Below are 19,860 nucleotides of genomic sequence, written 5' to 3'. Positions count from 1 at the left end.
AAATGTTACTCTGATCCCCTCCTTGAGTGCCATTCCAACAGCCACTGCAAGTGCCTCTGTAACTTGGCACCAAGGGCTCATTTGTCAAATACACTGCCTGCCCATGTGACAGGTTGGCCACTGCCATCTTAGACAGTCCTAAAATTGTGGGGAGAGGAACAAAAAAAAGAGCAAGAAGCAGTGCAGAGCAATAAAGAAAAGGCCATTTTCAGAAGTTTCCTCTCAGGAGAGAAACGGTTGAAGAAGTTCCAGAGCACAGACCCTTGGAAATGAAAGAAGAAAACTTGGAAGCAGAATCTCATGAGGAAGAAGAGTCAGAGTCCACTTTGCCAGAGTCAGATATGCTCACCTACAGAAAAAATGTGGCAGGGACACAGCACATGATGTAGCTGTGATAAGGCAAAGGAGGTGACCCTGGTTATCAAAGTTTCAGTTACTTCAGCACTCTACAAGTAAGCTGAATCCAGCCCTTTCAACATTAAATATTCTTACATGCAACAAAGGATCAGTCAGCCATGTTGCAACAAATACAACTGTCAGTCTACTCGGACACTAAGCCTGAACATAGCACATGAATTTTTAAAACTGATCTAAGCAGCAGATGGACAAAGCCTTAGGGCAGGTTAACTGGCTTCACTGCCTGAAGTCATAGGGTCAGTGTTAGAATTTACATAGGAGTAAAATACAATGAAGTAATTGAAAACTAGTAATAAAATGAAGCTCTACGTGTTGAGATTATCCCTAAATGAAATAAAGTTTACATTTATCTAGACTGAATTTTTCTTCTTTAAGAAAGCAAAAACTGGTACAACCTTGATGATGAATAGCTTTGGTGCTGGAAAGAGGACCTCACTTTTGATTCTGTATCAGCAACTGGTTTTAGTCAACCTGAACATATAAGTGTTTCCAAAATTCTGCGCATCCAATTCACAAGAATATCATGAGCAACAAACCTGTTTTATGGATCCACGAGTTGAATTAGCGAGGCCAAAGTTAGCTCCAGACAATGTTAAAAACCTTTCAAATACAACATTGGACCCTTCTCCTCCTCACCCAGCCATTTTAGGAAGCATTTCAAGTGGAAACATTTACCCTCATACTGAAGGAACTGTTTTCTATAGTACCAACAGCAGAACGACTATCTCCTGTATAATGATTTTTCTATAAGGATCGGCAAAGAGCATAAGGGGGTGAGTTCCATACTACAAAGCAACTAAAATACAATCATAGAGATCCATCAGTCCATTATTAAGTTCCACAACACTGGAACAAAAATTTCAAGATGGGAGGAAAGGATGGATGTAGGATTTTTTTTTTCTTCACAGCATGCAGTTGACTACATTTTAGAACGGTTGCTTGAATGTACGTGTACAGTTGGATAATGCAGTGAGCAAAAGCTGTAGGGATCCATTTCAGAAGACACTGGGAAACAACCAGAAGAAAAAGAAGAAAGAGAAAAAAAAAAAAAGGGATGGCATCCCAGAAAAAAAATACCACTAGGCAACTACTCTGACAGATTAAACTTAACATTCACGTGTGTGCATTTCTTTATGAAGGGATGCATACAGACTGAGAGGAACTCAGTCTTGTAGCCTGGAGGTAGCAAGAATGCTAGCCATGGACAGACTTCTTTCCATACACACGGCGGGGCAAGCAAGGGCTCCAGACACTGGATGGTTACACCCCCAGCTGCTCTTAGGGGTCCATGCCATACATGGTGCTCAGAGAAGTGCAGTATAAAATGTTATTAAGGGTAGAAAGGTGTACCTGGACTAGTGATGTGTGAAAGAGTGGTCAGACAGCTGATTACATGGCTGTTTGGCCACTGGGGAAACAACATAAGAAAAGCTAGAGGCAAGACAAACATCTTTAGAAAGTGGGTCTCCAAGGGGAGAGTCTTAAAGACTGCATTATCAGGAATAACTTGGGGGGTGGGGAAGCAGTATAGTCAGAGTAGTGTATAACCACTCACCTCTGCATGGTTAGTGACAAGGAAAAAAAACTACCAGAGACAGTGGACAGCGATCACTTCCTTATACAGAGTACAACTTCTAAATGGTGTTGCAAGGGTGCAAACACTGTTGTCAGTAACTAGCAAGTTCTGCAGCTACTCCAGTTTGTCATATGCAGTATACTAAAAAGCTTACAGGGAGAAAAGGCAGCAAAAGAGAGAGAGAGAAAGAACAAATAAAAGCCTCCAAATTTGTACCCATACCATGGCCACTAAAGAAATGAATACATGCCCTACAACCATAAAGCTAGGCAACATGGAAGAAGCAAGTTTTGACCAAGCAATTCACTTCCTGTCTGCTAGGGAAGAACTAACAGAGACTGACTTCAAAGACCAAATGATGGCCCAAGGCAATCCTTCCTGGGAATCGGAGCATCTCAGGGAACAATGTCCTAAAAGAGTAAGTAGCAAGTAGGAGGAACAAGTAGAAGGAGCAATACAAAAAAAAGTTCAGACTACCAATGCAAAGGCTCTAAGGCTTATTTTCTTTCAGCAAGGAAATGAGGAGATAAATGCATATAATCTGCTTGAGACTTGAGAAACATGAAACAGCTGGAGTCCTTTGTCCACAGTTATCCCAAGATATCACCAGTACTGCAGACAAGGTAAAATGGTGGTACTATAACAGGTAGTTACTTAAGAGACAGAAAAACGACTTTGTAATGGTTTGTATTGCCATTTCCCAGCTTGAAGAATGTGCTGGTCCTGATGCTATAATAGTAGAGGGAAATAACAATGATGGCCTCTGAATAAGGATGTGCAGTCAGTATTACAGCAACTGCCATCCACTTCTCCCACTCACCATCCAGTACCTAAACCTTTAGTAGCTCAGGAGCAACCATCTCCAAACTTCTCAACCACAAATGCAGAGTTCAGTGTTCATTCAGAGTGAACACTGAACACCTACTGTGACAGAGGACATCAGCAGTAGCCCAAGAAAAGACCCTGTGGCCACAGCTAGAGTAGGGGATGAAACCACTGCTGTAAGTATTTTTGTGTATTAGCTCCTCTGGGGTTTGGAAGGAGGTTTAAGGAGCTGTACAAGGAAACCCCCCTTTCCACAGCCTCCCACAGGGAACAAACTAGTTTTGCTCATCAGCAAAACTGCTTACTGTTGTGTTTAATGTACACAGAATGTTACTGCTACTGTGCTGTGCTGAATTTGCTGATGTGTTGAGAGGTGGTGATAGCTTGCAGAGGTGGAGGCGTTTCCTCCAAACTAACAGTTCCAAATGTGAAAACAATGTAGGAGTTAGCTGCATTACATTACATTAAGTTTGTCTGATTTCCTGTATACCTCTCACGGCAGCATTCTAACACAGATTTTCAGAATTTGTCACACCATCTCTCATGTGATACTGGTTTCAGTGTAGAAGTCAATATATGGAGCTGGAACATATGCAGGGTGTATGTTTGGGGACAGAAGAGGGAAAATTTTAAGTCACCTCTATGGTAACTTAGGCCACAAAAATATCAATAGAAGTTTTGGATACAAGCTTTATCTGACATTTTGGAAGACCCTTCTAATAAAACAAAGAAGTCTGTTGGAATCATTTTGGGGTCATTTATTTCCTTCAAACTGACCACCATTTAAGAGCAATGGTGAAATGATCAGCAACTACCTCCCTTAACTCCCACAGCATAGATATGGTCTGGGTATTAGTAGCAAAAAATTGGAAGCCAGCATCAAATAAGTTATGGTAGTATGGGAATAACTGGCCTAGAACCACTACCTCTTCCTACTCCTTGAGTTTCCTAGCACAGTCTCAGCTTCTTGGTCACCCAACAGAAGAGAACATGCTGGGGCTTGCTCTTTGGCATCCTCCAGGAAAACCTTTTCTGGATCAGTATAGGGCCTAGGCAAAGGTGTTGTGGGTCATACCTGGGGATGGGGCAATAAGGACTGAAAAGCCAAGCTCACTGCTGTGGTGGATGGCAGCTGGCATAAGGCTAGGTGACTACATGTCCCAGATTTTGGCGACTGGTCTCAGAATCCTGGCTGCTGGAGAAAATTGAAGCAAAAAGTCCTGGACTGGTGCAAATGCATCCAGCTCCTGAGTAAGAGGTCAGGCACAGAAGGATGGGTTCATGCCAATCTAGGACTTCTGCTTTGATTTTCTCCAGGGACCACAGCCACTCTGGACTCTGGTGGGCTACAAGCAAAGTCTGGGGAAGCAAGCAGGGGGGAGCCACAGTCATATGTGCACATGCACATTGCACTGTCCTCTCTGGCCCCATTCCTGGGAACCAAAGGGTTGGGGAGGGGGTATGCATACAGAAATCGCCCTGCCTATCCCAGATTTCCCTCAAATGACTGTGGTCACCCTACATAAGGCTGGCTCTTTGAAAGACGCTTAGAGGATTTTCCATCACCCCTGGGTGCTACCACGACAGGAAAAAAAAAATTGTTCCCAAACACTGGTGCATCAGCAGCTGCACCTGGCACATTAAGACACTCTCCCTTCTCACCATCCTTCCCAGATAATTTAAAAATTCCAGGGTCCTCTTTTCAACCCTCCTCACCCCATTCCCAGTGATAAGTAAGCAATGCCATTTTCTGTCTATGTGGTCTAAATGTTGGAACAAAACATTTCCAACAAAACTCGCTTGTCTCCTAACAGTTGCTTTTTGTTTTCCTTTAGATTTAGAACCGGTAATTCCATTTCATAGAGGATATTAGGTTTCACATCTTCCCAGGGCTAGTAGGCATAATTTTACTCAATATCTTTCTCTTCTACAAAACCTTTTAATAATTGATAAAAAGGGCTCAGTGTAAGCCAGACAAGCTTAAAAGCTGCATTTAAAATTATATTTCCTGCTCTTGGACCTTTACTAGTAATGTTTCAACTTCAAGAAGTGAGTAAAGCAAGTATAGTTTTTATCCAATTTTTTTCTTCCTGTTTGAATATTAGCCCTCTATCAGATGGGTATTTTTTGGAGCTTAGCTAAAGGTTCTTTGCATGGTCACTTTCTAAAATAAGTGTTGTGAAATAACCACACAGAACAAAGAACCTTCTTTGTTCTGCTTATGAGGGAGCAAAAGTCCACTTAACCAGTTTAAAAACAAACTAATAAAAAACACAACACTTTTATCTACCTGGACTGAGATGGACCAGATTCAGATACCATGTATTGTACCTCATCTCCTTTGATAGGGCTGACATATTTACATTACGATGTCAGGATTTTGCCAAAAAATGAGTTACAAGTATTTTGTTTATGTTTAATGCTCAGAGCACCAGAAAACTTTGTGAATCAAAGAAGTTATTCTTTAAATTTACAGCCATCCAAAAGTACTGAATCCAAGACAAGCTCAAGTACCACTAAAAACTTGAAGGCAGATAAGGTCTGTTCAGGTCCCTCGTGGCCCTAGCTACTATGAAACTATAAGGTGCTTAAATGTGATGCTACCTATTCAAAATGAATTATGATAGAACAGGAAGAATGTCCCTTCAGTAAGTTAAAAAAACCAACATGAAACAGGGATTAAAGTACTGCAAGGTCTTCACATTTTTATTCTGATTCAATTGAGATATTAACACACATGTATATATTAACACAAATACATCCCTGGATTTTTAAAAATGCAATAACCTGTCTCACTTATATGCAACATACGTGAAATAGAAAACAAAGAATACAAAAACACAAGAACAGAACAAGCCACTTATTTTGCTTTGAACAGTATTTAAAGAATGGTAAATAACCTTTATAATGTCCACTTTATTTGTAGAATCTTAAATGAGAATGCCAGGTTCATCCTAAACAGCACTGTTGATGCTGTAGCACAGAAGAAAGGTTACCATCATAATGTGGTTCTGGGACCACTGCAATATGCCTGAGCAGACCACATGAGGAGGTCTGAAGCAGAAGTACTCAAATAACTTTAAGGTAAGAAATGACCGACCGATTAGGAGGATACTGTGTTATTTAACTATAAGGCTTAGAGTCCTTAAACCAAAAGCTGCATTGAGGACTATCTTCTGTCATTAGCTAATTATCAGAATTGCTAGTAAAAACTGCAAAAAAGCAGAAAGGTAGACACATATGCAGGTACCTTAGAGAGGCTTCTGTCAAGAAACAATGCTTCCAGAACTAGGTCTTAAATAAATAAATCTTGTTCCCTTGTTCCATAAAGATTACTTGAACATGCAGATTCTGGGTGAATAATCTGTCAAGTTAGTAAGGTCTTTATACCGACAGCTGGCATCAAAATGCCTTGAGAACTAAAGAGTAAAACATGCTAAATAAAAGCCTCATTCTACTGGAGTTAGTGACAGCAATGGGAAGATATTTTAGTAACTGAAAAGATAATAAGCCAATAGTTTTTACTCAATATGCTTTTTCAAGCCTTTATAGCTTGTACACAAGCCACTTTTAATTGATGCTGTGCAAAGAGAAAGCTGGACATATAAAAACACTCCATCTACCTTTAATCAAAGTCTTGAATGAATGTTCTATGAGCACAGATCAGGTGTATCCAGACCAATTTTTGACATTTTAAAGCCTATCTGGAACACAGAACACCTCTCAAGTTATCACTTTCAGTATCTGAAGAGCCTTTCTAAGTGTTTCTGCAGTTTCAGTGAATGCTTCTAATAAATAATATATGTTAATGTGGACTGATCAAACAGCTCTGAAGCCGTGCATATTTAACCCTTGTTAAAACTGGAAGCAGTGCGCTAAAATTGCACGGCCCAAGAGAAACAGCACTCTGAAGTGGGAGGGAAGAGGCCAGAATCCCCACGATGGGGGCCAGATTCAGCCCACTGGTCTCCCCAGGGGTCTGGAAATTTGGTGAAAGGGGAGTAGTAGCAGCATTAATAGCCACTTGCCTACTGCCAGATGTCCAGACCCATGAGGAGCCCCAAGAGCCAGACAGTGTATCCCTGTGCACTGGATGGGCCCCACAACATTGACTTACACCCAAGGACTGACCCCACATACCAGCCCCAGGCAGGATCTGCCCCATGGACTGACCCCATGCAGTCTGTGGGGCAGGAAGGTTGGGCACCACTGTTGTAAACAAAGGACCTCTACTAGAAACAAAAAAATGAAGTTATGGAAGAGAAACCTAATCTTCCATATATACCAACAATCCTGAACATTAATCTGATTTGTGGTCAAGCTACAATGTAAATCAATGCTGAAGACCATTATACACCAAACAAATATAGGCACAAGCAAGTAATAAAAAAAGACTTAACTAAACAGTTTAACAGAAATCAGGGGTTGGCAACCTATGGCAGGCCAGATCCATGCAAGTCAGAAGTAGCAATGACAGTGCTAGTGCTAACCCACTTTTGACCTGAGCCAGATCAATCCAGCCTACTACTTAAGAACACTGTCAAGCACTGGTTTAGATGTCTTGCTCCATGTGTGTGAGACAGAGACAGAGACAGAGACAAGGTATCTCACCTATAGCTTTCTCCAACTGTTACAATCTCCACTTCACTGTCCGTTGAGGTAACATTGATTTCTTCATTGGCAGTGACCTGGGGAGTAGAGGATGCTTCAATCACTACAACATCTTCATCTATACTTCCTGGAACCAAGAGAAAGGAAATTTTGCATGAAACATTTATTACAACCCTACAATGATAAATTTAAGTTATTCACCTTTAAAAAGACTATTTTAATGTGTGTTTTATAGTGCATATAAAGAGAAGGACACAGTCTGCAGCATAAATTATGTAACAAACTTCAATGCAAACCAAGTCAAAAGCATCTGTCAAGTCTCATTCATTCCCATTACAAACAGCGACATCTTCAGAGACTTAAGACAGAATTAGACAACTCAATTTTGGAGATATTCCAGCTTTACACGAGTCCTGAGCTCCTCCACAATTAGTGCAAAGGAAAAAAAAACCAAAAACTAGGAAGCACAAAAATCAGGCAGACTGGAAATAAATGTGCAACATTCTACCATACAGCTCATAATAAATATTTTGGTCATTACTGGTACCACCTCATTATTTCATTCCTCATCCATGATTTATATGAAGACTCTCTATTGAAGCATAGTATAAATACTGCCAGTTTTATGGGGTTTTTTTTGTTTTTTTAAATATAAGCAGCACCACTTCCTATTTAAGACTTTAATCCTCATCTAAAAAGTTAAAAAGGGAAAGTGAAAGATGATCAGTATTAAACTGTAGAAAAAAGTTTGTTTGGGTTTTTTTGTTCTGTTTTTTAAAGGTCTTGCACAAATAGACAAGGACCTACAGACACATGATTAAGTTTTATTACTTCAGAGGCCTGTATTCACTAGACACACTGATGTGCATTTCACAGTTCTGCTCTAGTTATAGACCATTTTTGTTGGAAGACCAAGAGTCCGAAGAGTGGCTCTCATACAGTTTCTACCTGCAATCTTCATTCCTTTTCTATAGCAACTCTTATTGGATCCTGGAAGCTCACCGCTGAAGCACAAAGGTAAGGATCAGCCATGAAATTACAAATAAACTTGCCAAACTAGGTGGGAGTATTTCCCATTTATTTATAAATTATATGCACCACAGCTTACCTTCTTAATGTTATAATGCTCATCTACAGAGTTGAATTATAAACCAGTTGTTATTAACAGGTAGGAAACAAAATAACTGGAGATAGACATCTCAGGAGAAAATACTTCAAAAGGGTCCTTAAGGAAATAGCGGACAGGCCATTAATTGGTAAGAGCTTACCCATCTGACTGGAGATCAGTTTTCTAGATTCTACTTCTACATCAAAGACCCCTTTAAAATCACCTACCTGAAGACAAATGGAAGGAGATAAGCAGTCAGTAGCTGTTGAAAGGGAAGACAGACAGATTGCAGCAGGGTCAGACAAAGCCTCAGACTTGTTCTGTGGAGCCTGTTAGGCTTGTACAGTTATATGTTTTAGGCCAGCCCCAACCACAAAGATCTTTGTGACTTTAAATCTTTATCCATTTGCTAGGTACCTTTTGGCAGCTAGACATTTTGAAGAGAACCATTTTGAGTCACCATCCACAGGAACACAGAGTAAACTGTACTGCAGAAGTGCTAAATAAGATTGTGACTGTCATGCTTACAAAACATGAAGATGGGGAACAGCAGAACCACTCTTTACCAGGGTGTCACTCAAGGAGAGTGGAAGACCTACCACCCAAGGGGACCACTGGATTGAAAGGAGCATAAGGCACTCCTCTTCCTGTGTGTGGGCCTATAGTGTGAACAAAGTGGTTGCTATAGCCAGATGATCCACCCTGATCCACTACAGAATACGACTCTAAGAGAAATGGAGTGAGCTTGAGACTTTGAGATTAGAGATGCAGCTTCCACCAAACAATCACAGCACTCATGATCAACCACACAGAGTGAATCAGGACCAAAACTGGCTGTTAGGCCAGGTTTTACAATAGGATCTTCTCCCCGAAATCCAAGTTTCCCAACAGACAAGCAACTCATTCCACAATTTGGTAATACCTTGGCTTTGTGAAAATAAAAGTGCAAACTGACTGTATGATAAACACCTAACTTCCTGCAGGTTTTGATCAAGACAAGATCCCTACACTGAATAGGCCATCATCTGTGTGTTCATTGCACTACACCAGCTAGAACAGGGGTAAGCAATTATTTGGGCAGCAGGGGCCACTTAGAGGTTTGCTGATCTACTGCAGGCCAGGTCAGCACCACCCTGCCCACAACAGCTCACCAAACTCATTAAGAGGCCCCTGTGGGCAGTGGTCTCAGGGAGTAAGACAGGTAGACAGGGCTGGGGTCCAGGACAGAGCCACAGCCTGTTTCCTGCAAGACAGATCATGACCAGCCTGACTGGGGAGGGAGCAGAGCGTACGCGTGGCCTGCCCACAGGCTTGCGCAGGTAGCCCCAGTACAACACAGTTGTAGAGCACCACAGGCCAGCAGCACAGGTCAGCCTAATCCAGTCATGATCTGTCGGGGTCACCCTGCAGATGCTTTGTACTGGGGCTTCCCACACATGCCTGCGGGGCAGGGGCCGTGGGCAGGGGCCAAGTCACAGACATACATTCTGCCCCTCTCCCTAATCGGGAGTCACAATCCATCATGCAGAGAACGAATTGCGACTCTGCCCTAGGCCCTGAGCTGTCACTACCTTGTGATCCCACTCCCAGCCCTACCAGCCCGCCCCGCTCCCTGATGCTGCTTCCTGGCTGCCCATCCCACTCCCAGATACCACTCCCTGCCCACCTGCAGCCCCAACCTATCCACCTGGCCAAGAGTGTCCTGTTTGCAGGGGTCCCAGGCTGGTCTCCATGAAGGCCCCGCCCCCAGCAATGAGTGCAAGGCAGACGGGCCAGGGCGCCCAGGTGGCACAGCCAGGTCCAGCGGTGGCAACACTGGCAGCAGCAGCTGGAAAGAGCTGCCCCCACTGCAGCTGCCAGGAAGCAGAGTCCAGCCACAGCACTACCCCAGGCTGTGCGCCCGAAGGCAATGGAACCAGCTGCATGCATCACAATCCCAGGCAGCCCCTCCCCCCCCCAATCTGCCTCCTCCCAAGTCTGGGTCAGACAGGGTTGAGGGAGGGACCCACCACAAGCTGGATAAAGTCCCTTGGTGGCTGGATAAAATCCATCCTGGGAGCCATATTTTGCCCATCCCTGAGTTACAACCAACCAGGGGAACTCAGAATAAAGCTTTCTAAAAACAGACTGCTTCCCAACATCCTACCATGTGAAGCTGCTACATCAGCTACAACTCTGACAGTGACAGATTTGGGCTTCTCAGGAGGCTCACACCTAGCCCAGAGAACTGAACTGCATCACATTTCAGTATCTATGGGGAAAAAAAGTTGCCATATAAAATGGATACCATGGCAGTGGCAAATGCTAAGCTGGCAACTCCACAACCCTTTAAAGAAGAAGGAATAACAGCCATCCAAGGTGACTGCAGCATTAGGACACACTTTAGTTTAATTTTAAGCATACACACTTTACCATCTGCCTCAGCTACTACAACTTACAGCAAAGAACAGAAACCATTTCCTTTCACTGTGACTGAATGACCATTTCCCAGCACAGAAAGCATGCAAGTGAAGGGGGTCTCCATGAGCTGCACCAAATTCGGCTATGGAATTAAATCAGAAGTTTCCAATTTTTGCCCAGATGTGGCTCCAATGCATGAAGCATGGCACAGCAATGCTTCATCTCTCCCAGAACTCTTCCATTATCTCTGGCCATGCCCAGAGGAAGGCTGATGCATAAAGCAAAGCTTTGGGGTAGGAGGAACAACTCCCTCCAATAACGCTATTTAGCAAGCAAGAGCATGAGAGGTCATAAAATAAATGAAAGAGCCCTGCAGAAATTCAAGCTTGCTCCAGAAGTGAAGCTCAAGAACAGTCATCTAACCACAGTGGAAGGAAGGTGGCTGACTTAGCAGAAGTCTCAGGCTATCACACCTAGAACTAACAGAGGACAGTTAGAGGCAACTGAAGCAAGTGAGCAACTTATACACAAGCATACCTCAGCTGCTGTCTCTGAAACTGTACTGGTTAGGCAAGCAAGCAATGAAGAGCCATTTGGAAGCAATGTGTGCCAATGCTTCACACCCAAGCCACAACTAGAGGTGCTCAGATCCTAAAACGAGATGCTAGCATCTAACTCTCATTTAGAAAAAAAGGAAAAAATAAATGTAAACACCTAAATATGACCCTGTGAACATGAGATTTCTGAAAAATGAGGGTGCACTTTTTTGGAGCCACAGCTATAACCCTGGCTTCCTTTAGCAAGGCATCCCTTCCCTGCAGGAAGTTTTACATATGCTCCTCTGCTGAGATTACCCTAGAATGCTTTGCAGAGTATGAAAACAGAAATCCCCCTCCCAAATGAGCCAATTTTACCTACTTTTAGAGAGGTAAATAAATAATCATGCAGAAGGCAGAGCAGAGGTGCATATCAAGACTAATCAAATTGGAGATCCATAAGCTTTTGAGAGCCACAGCTCACTTTCAATGCATGTGACCCACAACCGGTTAAAGTTGCAGCTCCAAGCTCCTGCCCAACTGCTGCTCTCCTCATTACTCTGGCTTCAACCAGTGTTTGGGCTCCCCACTCTGGCATTCGCTGCCTGCCCCAGGGAACAGGGCAGTGCGGTGTGGCAGTCAGGCGACGGCAGTGGAGGAAAACAGATGGACTTCAAAGTAAGTTTAAAGAATTTTTGAAACTTGGAATAATTGTTCAAGTGACTGATTATAGTTATGCTTTCAACAACTTGCTACTGCCACATTAGAAGTACCAAGAGTGTCCTTTTTTATGTGTTTATTTATTTAAGTTCTGTAACTTCTCCTTTTTTCTATTTCTTGATCTATACTGATGCTAAAGCTAGAAATGGTGCCTCCGGCAGTCAAATATAAAAGTTCCTTACAACTGGAAAATGGAGAACTTAAAAGCATGCAAGGGGAATTTCAAGTTAGTGAAAAACAAAACAATCCAAACCATCATTATTTCATGTTCAATTTTTTTGGCAAGTGATCTTTTAGAAAACTAAAACAAAAAAAACTTATTTCCTTCTGCTTGTTTACTTTCTAAACTCCAGATATTGTGGTAAGATTTTCTCCTGACAGTTAAGGGCAAAACCACTCTCAAATAAGGCAGTCTTGCAAAGTTACATAGATCCATTTCATAACATTTTGAGAGGTAGAAGTACCTATTCATTGTCACACTTTATGGAGTCTAGATTTTGGACCTGGTTTTTTGTAACAATTGTACAAAAGAGTCATTTATACACACCTGCTTTCAATACAGTGAACACTTGGTAGGATGTTTAGTCACACTTTACAGGCATTTATACATATACTTTTTTGTCCCATGACACGCCAGAGATCTGCCGCTTTGGAGCAACTGAGTCTGCTCTGTGTGCAAGCTAAGGTGAACTGCGCTGCATCACATGTGGTTGGATAAGTGGCAAAATGTGCATCAGTGCACAGAAGATGACAGTGGTGAAAGGTGCACAGAAGATGAAGCGGGTGGAAGGTGCAGGCTTTCAGAGGTGATGCACCATCACACTGGGCAGACTCTGTGCCTCCATTTCCCCATGTGGACGCACCAAGCACAATGACAGGTGACTGGACAGCTGGTGAGTGGGGAGGGCAGCTCCTGCCTACAGTGCCAGGAGCCACATGTGGTGACAGGGAGCCCACTCAGCCTGATAGTGTGCTTGTGTGTGGGTAGGTGTGAGGTATGTAAGGGTTGTGGGGGAGTGTGGGCCCCCACCACTGATAGCAGCAGCAGCAAAGCAGGCCCTCAGGGCACTTATGGCCCGCAGCAGTCAGAGCCCTCCAGTGACGTGTGGCTCCGGCTGAGTTCCGGGAGCTGCACATGGCAGCACAGAGCCAGCCTGGCCCACTGGCACATGCCTTCGAACCAGACCAGGCTGGCTCCATGCTGCCATGTGGGGCTCCTGGCACTGCAGGCAAGAACCGTGCACCATAGGGCCTGACCAAGTTGGCTCTGTGCTGTCATGTGGGGCTTCCAGCACTCCAGCAGGGAGCCACATGTGGAGACATGGAGCCAGCCTGGCCTGGCCTGATGGCACATGCTCCTGGCTGCAGTTCTGGGAGTCCCATGTGGCAGCATGGAGCCTGCCCAGCATGATGGTATGTGGACCAGGACCTGTGGGGAGTAGTGTGTCATCAGACCAGGTGGACTCTGTGTCACCACGTGCACCTTCCCACTGGAACAATGGAAGTCCCATGTGGAAGCACAAGGCCAGCCCAATGGCATGTGTCTCCCTCCTGTAGTGCCAGGAGCCCCACATGCTGGCACAAAGCCAGCCTGGTCTGGTTCAAAGGCACACACAAGCAGGCCGGGCCGGCTCCGTGCCACCACATGCAGCCCCTGGGACTCAGCTGGAGCCGTGTATCACCAGGAAATTTTGCCTGCTACGGGGCCAAGAGTGTCCCAAGGGCCCACCACCTGCTGCCATTGCCAGCAGGGGCTGTGCACCATGGTGTGGGGGAGGGGGTGTGTGACAGGAGGCCTCACAGCCACACAAACCCCAATCCCCTCCACAAATCTCCCACCCCCATTCCCACTGCCACACAAAGCCCCCCAGTAACCCACCCACACTCCCCACACATACACAACCCACACCCAATATACAGGAGTAAGACTTTATTTTGAGCCAATCTGCAAATCACTTCTATATACACTATCAGGACAAAAATGTTTTTTGAAATAAAATTCAAATATGTTATACTAGATGTTTGGATGTCTGATTTTTAGTACACCATTTGTTTGGGATTTTTTCTGGTTCCAAGATGGTAAGAACTGTTCCCAAAAAGAGTACTTCCGGAGGGCAAGGGGAGGGACTTCCAGTGGCAAGATGGCACTTAGGGTGTGGTACCTGTCAAGGGGTGGGGTTACTCTTGCAGCCTTCAAGAGCTCACCAAAAAAGTCATTAAACGGCCCTTCCACCAGCATAACTGCCCACCCCTACCTTTCGCTGTGCTACATACTCTTTCTTCCAAGAGGGGCATTTTTTAAATTAAAGTCAGCTACTATGAACTAATTTAAGAGATAATCCCTGTGAAGCCAAAACATTGTGTGAAAAAATACTAACTACAGGTCCTCATTAGGATGTTCTCTTAGCTGTAATTAAATGCAGAGGAAAGCCTTTTGTGCTGGGATCCTGCAGATGTTCATGCCCACTTCAAGTATCTGCGAAGCATGCTGGATAAAATATGTTATCTGCCGTCTGCTATCAGTGCTTAGCTGTGCACTTAAGCCTCGCTACCTTGTTTCTCTGGCCGGAGCCAAACGTACATTTGTAGTGCAGTCTGAAAGTATAATGCTGAGATGTGAGCAGAGGTGCTGGAGCGCTAAGTGGTTGCACCAAAGGCAGTCAGTAGCATGCTCTCTAGCCAGGGCTGTATACAGTGTTGCTCAGACCTCCGGTTCTGCTCTCCCCCACCCTATCACAGGGAGCAGAGGGGTTTTGTACCGAAATCACTAAGCCTGTCCCAGTAGAGAAGGGTGAGCAGGCAGACTGCAGTCAGTGACTGTCCACCCAACTCTCCTCCTCCCTTTCGAGGGGAGGTCAGTAGAGGAAGAGAAGAGCATTGTGGGTTGCTGAGGGACTGAGTGACTCATAGCATTACAGGTGCTCCATGCAGCATTACAAAATAGTGCAACAGAGAAGTTTGTTTTGGGTTACGGGGAGCACGCAGATTTGGCCATACCTTCAACACCGTACCCCTCCACAGCAGCTTTGAAATAAACAGTTCCTAGTCAGTTCACAAGTTATGCAGTTAAACAGACTATAGTTACTTTACAAGTAGACAGTGGGACAGTACTACGAACGTAAGCTGCTTATTCACTTAAATATGCAGATAACTCATGCTAATTGTGATGTAAGCAACAGGTAACATATCAGGGCTGGGACTGTCACTGCGTTGTCCAGTTAAGCAAATTAGGGACTTCTGATGCATATAAGTGAAACACTCTACAACCAAGATTCATCAAGCAAAATATGCTTTATTTGGCTTTGATTCAGTCATGCTGCATACTAGAATAAAAACCTGAATGAAAGGATTTCTACCAAAATATTGACTAAAATAAGATTTTTGTTGATGTTTGTAGCAAGAGCTTGACTGCATACATTTTCTAGTTAGCATATTCATTTTGTATTAAATGTAGCAAATGTATTAAAACAGCAGTTTGATGTTAGAGTGCCCCATGGCTTCAAAAACACTTTACATACTTGCAAAAAGGCACTAAGTTACTGAAGTTACTGTACACTGACAGTAACAAGCAACTAAACGTGGATACTGCGACATGAATAGTTACATTTCTGATGCACTGTATTTCCTCTTCTTTACTTAGAGCAGATGGTACCTACTTTTGGGAAGTGGCTTATAAAAAGTTCAGCTAATCCAACTGTATTATAAGGCTGCTTTTTTCCCCGACTGGGAAGCTGATCATTAGGGCTGTGTGAAACAGCACCACTGTTTCAACTTCCATTTTGCCATCGTGAAGGGACAGTGTTTCATTTCACTGTGCCGAAGCACCGTTCCATTTCATTTTGTCAAAACCATTTTGCTGTTTCGATGTTTTGCCCATAGGCTATAGAGAGGAATCATTAAAATGCCTATATTTTTGTCATTTCTTGCCCAATTCCGATGAAATTCGCAGGGATAGTAGCCCCTTCAGAGGGCATGAAGCCTGCCAAGTTTCAAGGAGATAGGTGCAGGGGATTCTGAGAAATTGCACTTCGAACTGTTCAAAGCAAAACTCATCACTTGCCATCAGCGGCAGCCTGCTGTCATCCCGTGTGCAGATCTGGGGGCCCGCACCGCCCAGGAGGGCTGCGAGGCTGTGCCAGACTTTAGGTTCCCGTGGGCAGACTTGGGTGCTGGCGCTGGCCCCAGTTGGCAGTGGCAGCATGCTGTCATCCTGCACATCGATCCGGGGCCCCACACCATCCAGGAGGAGTCTGGCACAGCCCCGCAACCCTCCTGGGGGGGTGCAGGCCCCCAGATGTGTGCGCAGGATGACAGCATGCTGCTGCTGCCAGCAGCAACACCAGTCTTCCCTGTGCTCAGCACAGGCTGCGCCCAGCACTGCACCCAGCCAGCAGTGGAAGCCTGCCATCATACCACGTACAGGTCCAGGGGCCCACACCCCACGGGAGGAGTCCAGCCCTGCAGCTCTCCTGGGGGGCACAGGTCCCCAGATAGGACGACAGCATGCTGCCACTGCTGGCTGGGGCCAGTGGCAGCACCAGGCTTTCTGGCACTTGGTACGGGCTGCACCCAGCACTGGTCCCAGCCAGCAGCAGCACCCTGCTGTTATCCCGTGCGCAGATCCAGGGGCCTGTGCCCACCAGGAGGAGTCTGACACAGCCTTGCAGCCCTCCTAGGGAGTGCAGGCCCCCGGATCTGTGTGCAGGAAAACAGCAGGTTGCTGCTGTCAGCTGGGGAAATAGCCCAGAGCCACCGCCATCACCGGCTGTCAGTGGCAGCCTGCTGTCATCCTGCATCATCTGGAGGCCTGCACCCCTCAGGAAGAGCTGGGGGAAAGATAGGAGAATTAGGGAATCCAACCGGGAACTGGGGGAAACAACTTCGAAATGAAACACCCAGAGAAATTTCGCATAGCCCTACCGATCATGCTTCCCACAAGGCTGGAGGAAGCCTGACAGAGCAAATGTAGTTGGCAGGTTACATGCAGGATAGCAAGTATTCTACTCTTCAGTATGCCTCTATAATGGTCCCTTCTTCACTACAGCATTTGACATGTAGTCAGCTACCAAGGGGAACAGATAAGAATACAATGCAGCAGTGCAGGGTGGATTAATAGGTATATGTTTTCTTCACGTAATGCGCTGTAGTTATAAAATTTCAAGGGGAAAAAAAAACACAGCATGAAATGCATTAAAAACAAAAAGATGGTTCACAAATAACATCTTTCATACACATTTTGGGAAAAGGAGTAAACCAATTTCTCCTAATTTACACCTCCCAAATGCCATAGGCAAACAATATCTGTTTCTGAGTCAAAGAGTTTTCTTACCCAACTTCCAAAGATATAAACAAGATTCTCTGCTTCCAGTTATATAAAGTATTCTCAATCCTTAGCCAATCATGGTAATGGTTTCAGTAAGGAACAGCTAGTATTTACACACCATCGCTAGCTTTGAGTCCTGAAAAGGTGGATTTACTCTGGTTCAGTGCACTGATGCATGCATCAAAACCTATATACAGATCTGGCTTTTCATCTGTTCATAGCAAATCTATCAGTCATCCCTCTTTCTGAAAGGCTGCTCTTTTGCATTACTGCTGCACCCTCAAAAGTAAATTTGGAAAACTACTTGCAAGATAAGCAAGAGGCTATGAGAATTTACAAAGTAAATGTGTGCCAATTGAGTTTGTCATCCCAAGCATACAGAAAAAAATAAAAGTTTATGGAACCAGAGAAGGAGTTTCTGAATGCCAGGTGAACACAGACTTCTAAGTTCCAGCAATGGGAAAAGACTATGTTTTCATTCATATATATATGAATTCTAACATTTTCTTCTGAATGTGGACTCCAACTTCTGCTTGTATAAGTAGTAGATTAGAATAAATACCACAGTGCTCTTTACTTGAGACTTCACAAACAATGTTCCAAGCAACTGAAAACGTAGGCAGATAAAATTTTAAGAAGGCATCCAACTCATTTAGGAGCACAGTATCCTAAGGAAATGAACAAAAAATCTGGATGTTATGCTGATGCTCATGATCCAAAAGGCAATATCTGCCTATTACTTGCAAATGATCTTTATGTTTAAAGAGAGACCTTACACTTATAAAACAAATAAACAAACAAAAAGCTAGCTAGGTCTACTTCTGGGACAAGGACATCTGATTTTTGCATTGCAAGTTGTTACAAGTTTTTTCCATTTTCAGTGATCTGTGTAGTTTCGTATCAATCTAGCTGCACAGTAAGAACATTAAGGGGAAACCAAAATGGGCAACTGGGAAGCTGAGACTTTTGTTCCTGTGCATTTAAGAGGAAACTGAGATGCGTCACCCAGGAGAAGTTCCAACTACCCTCCTCATCCTTGAAACAGAAGAAGAGTAGTTGGAGGTGGCACAGAAGGAATTAGGCAATTCCCCCTTCGTATCACAACCAGCTGCTCCGTAGCCTCTGCCCAATTCCTGCTATTGTTGGCAAAAACACGGAGACATTATCTCAGGGGTAGGCAAAATACAGCCTGTGGGGCCATTCTATCCGGCCCGCAGGGCCCCTAAAAATTTTTGAAAATTAACATTTCTCTCTTTGGTTCCTGACAAAAAGCAGGAACCAAGGGCAGTAGGACCCAGGGGAAGCCCTGCAACAGCAGGGCCTGCCCTGCCCCACCAGCCAGAAGCCCCAGCAGGGGCCCCAGCTTCTGGCCTGGGATCAAGTGGCTGCCCCAGTGTAGAAGCCTTGGGGAGGGGAGGGGAGGGGAGGGGGGGTAGGAAGGGCACAGAAGGAGCTGGAGGAGCGCAGGGAAAAGCCGCCCCTTGCCCGCCCCGTGGCCAGTGCTCCCTGCTGCAGCCTCTCGCAGCCCGCGCAGGGATGCCCTGAGCAAGCATGGGGCACTAGGGATGGGGTGGGTGAGGGGCCACTTTTCCCCTCACGCTCAGCACCAGCTTGTAACCTGCCCCCAGTGCAAGCCTGGGCCCCCCGCGCTGGCTCCAGGCTCGCACAGCTGCACAGGGCCCACACCAGTGTCCCACGGCCAGCACCAGCAGGGCCCAGAGCAGGGTAGCAGGAGTACAGGGTCCTGGCTGGCAAGGGCTCCATGGCGCTGGGCCAGCTCCCCCCTCTCCCTGCTGGTGCAGCCCAGCTCCACAGACCCCTGCCAGCCTGCGCCCTGCTTTGGGCCCCACCAGTGCTGGCCCTGAGACACTGGTCCCAAGATAGTGACCAGGTGGCAGAGCTACCCGTGTGGCCCTCGACAGCTTGCCAAAACCGGGTAAACGACCCTCCACCCAAAATAATTGCCTGCCCCTGTATTATCTGGTATGCTAGAACAAGCATCCAAATGCATCCGGGAATGTCTCCTAGCTAAAAGAGAGGCGTACACTTAATGGAAGAGAGGGACATCACCAGGGATGACTATACTGCAGTTGCTCGGGGATGTAGGGGGGCAGTCAGGAAGGCCAAGTCAGAGATGGAACTGGAACTAGCTTCCCGGATTAAGGACAATAAGAAGTCCTTCTTTAAATACATAGGGGGTAAAAAGAAGGTTCCAGGTAATGTAGGGCCCCTGCAGGACACATTAGGAAATGTGGTCGTCACATCAGACGACAAAGCCAACATGCTTAACGATTTCTTTGCCTCCATCTTCCTAAGCAGGGACCGGAACAGCCACCCCCCTGCT

The 19,860-nt window shown here is 45.1% G+C and overlaps 1 protein-coding gene across 5 annotated transcripts in view; it reads right to left on the bottom strand.

Annotated features, from left to right (window-relative positions):
- RNF111 (ring finger protein 111) overlaps positions 1 to 19,860 on the bottom strand; it is an 86,621-nt gene that overhangs the window by 55,649 nt on the left and 11,112 nt on the right. For all 5 annotated transcript variants that reach the window (XM_019504310.1, XM_019504312.1, XM_019504314.1 and 2 more), the window contains exon 2: positions 7,430 to 7,556. In XM_019504310.1, the coding sequence (XP_019359855.1) occupies positions 7,430 to 7,556 (127 nt within the window). The remainder of the gene's footprint in view (positions 1 to 7,429; positions 7,557 to 19,860) is intronic.

The sequence above is a fragment of the Gavialis gangeticus genome, unplaced genomic scaffold, assembly GCF_001723915.1.
Source record: "Gavialis gangeticus isolate Ggan-Ray unplaced genomic scaffold, GavGan_comp1, whole genome shotgun sequence".
Lineage (NCBI taxonomy): Eukaryota > Metazoa > Chordata > Crocodylia > Gavialidae > Gavialis > Gavialis gangeticus.
Note: the sequence above shows the minus strand (reverse complement) of the source record. Positions and strands in the feature narration are given on the sequence as shown.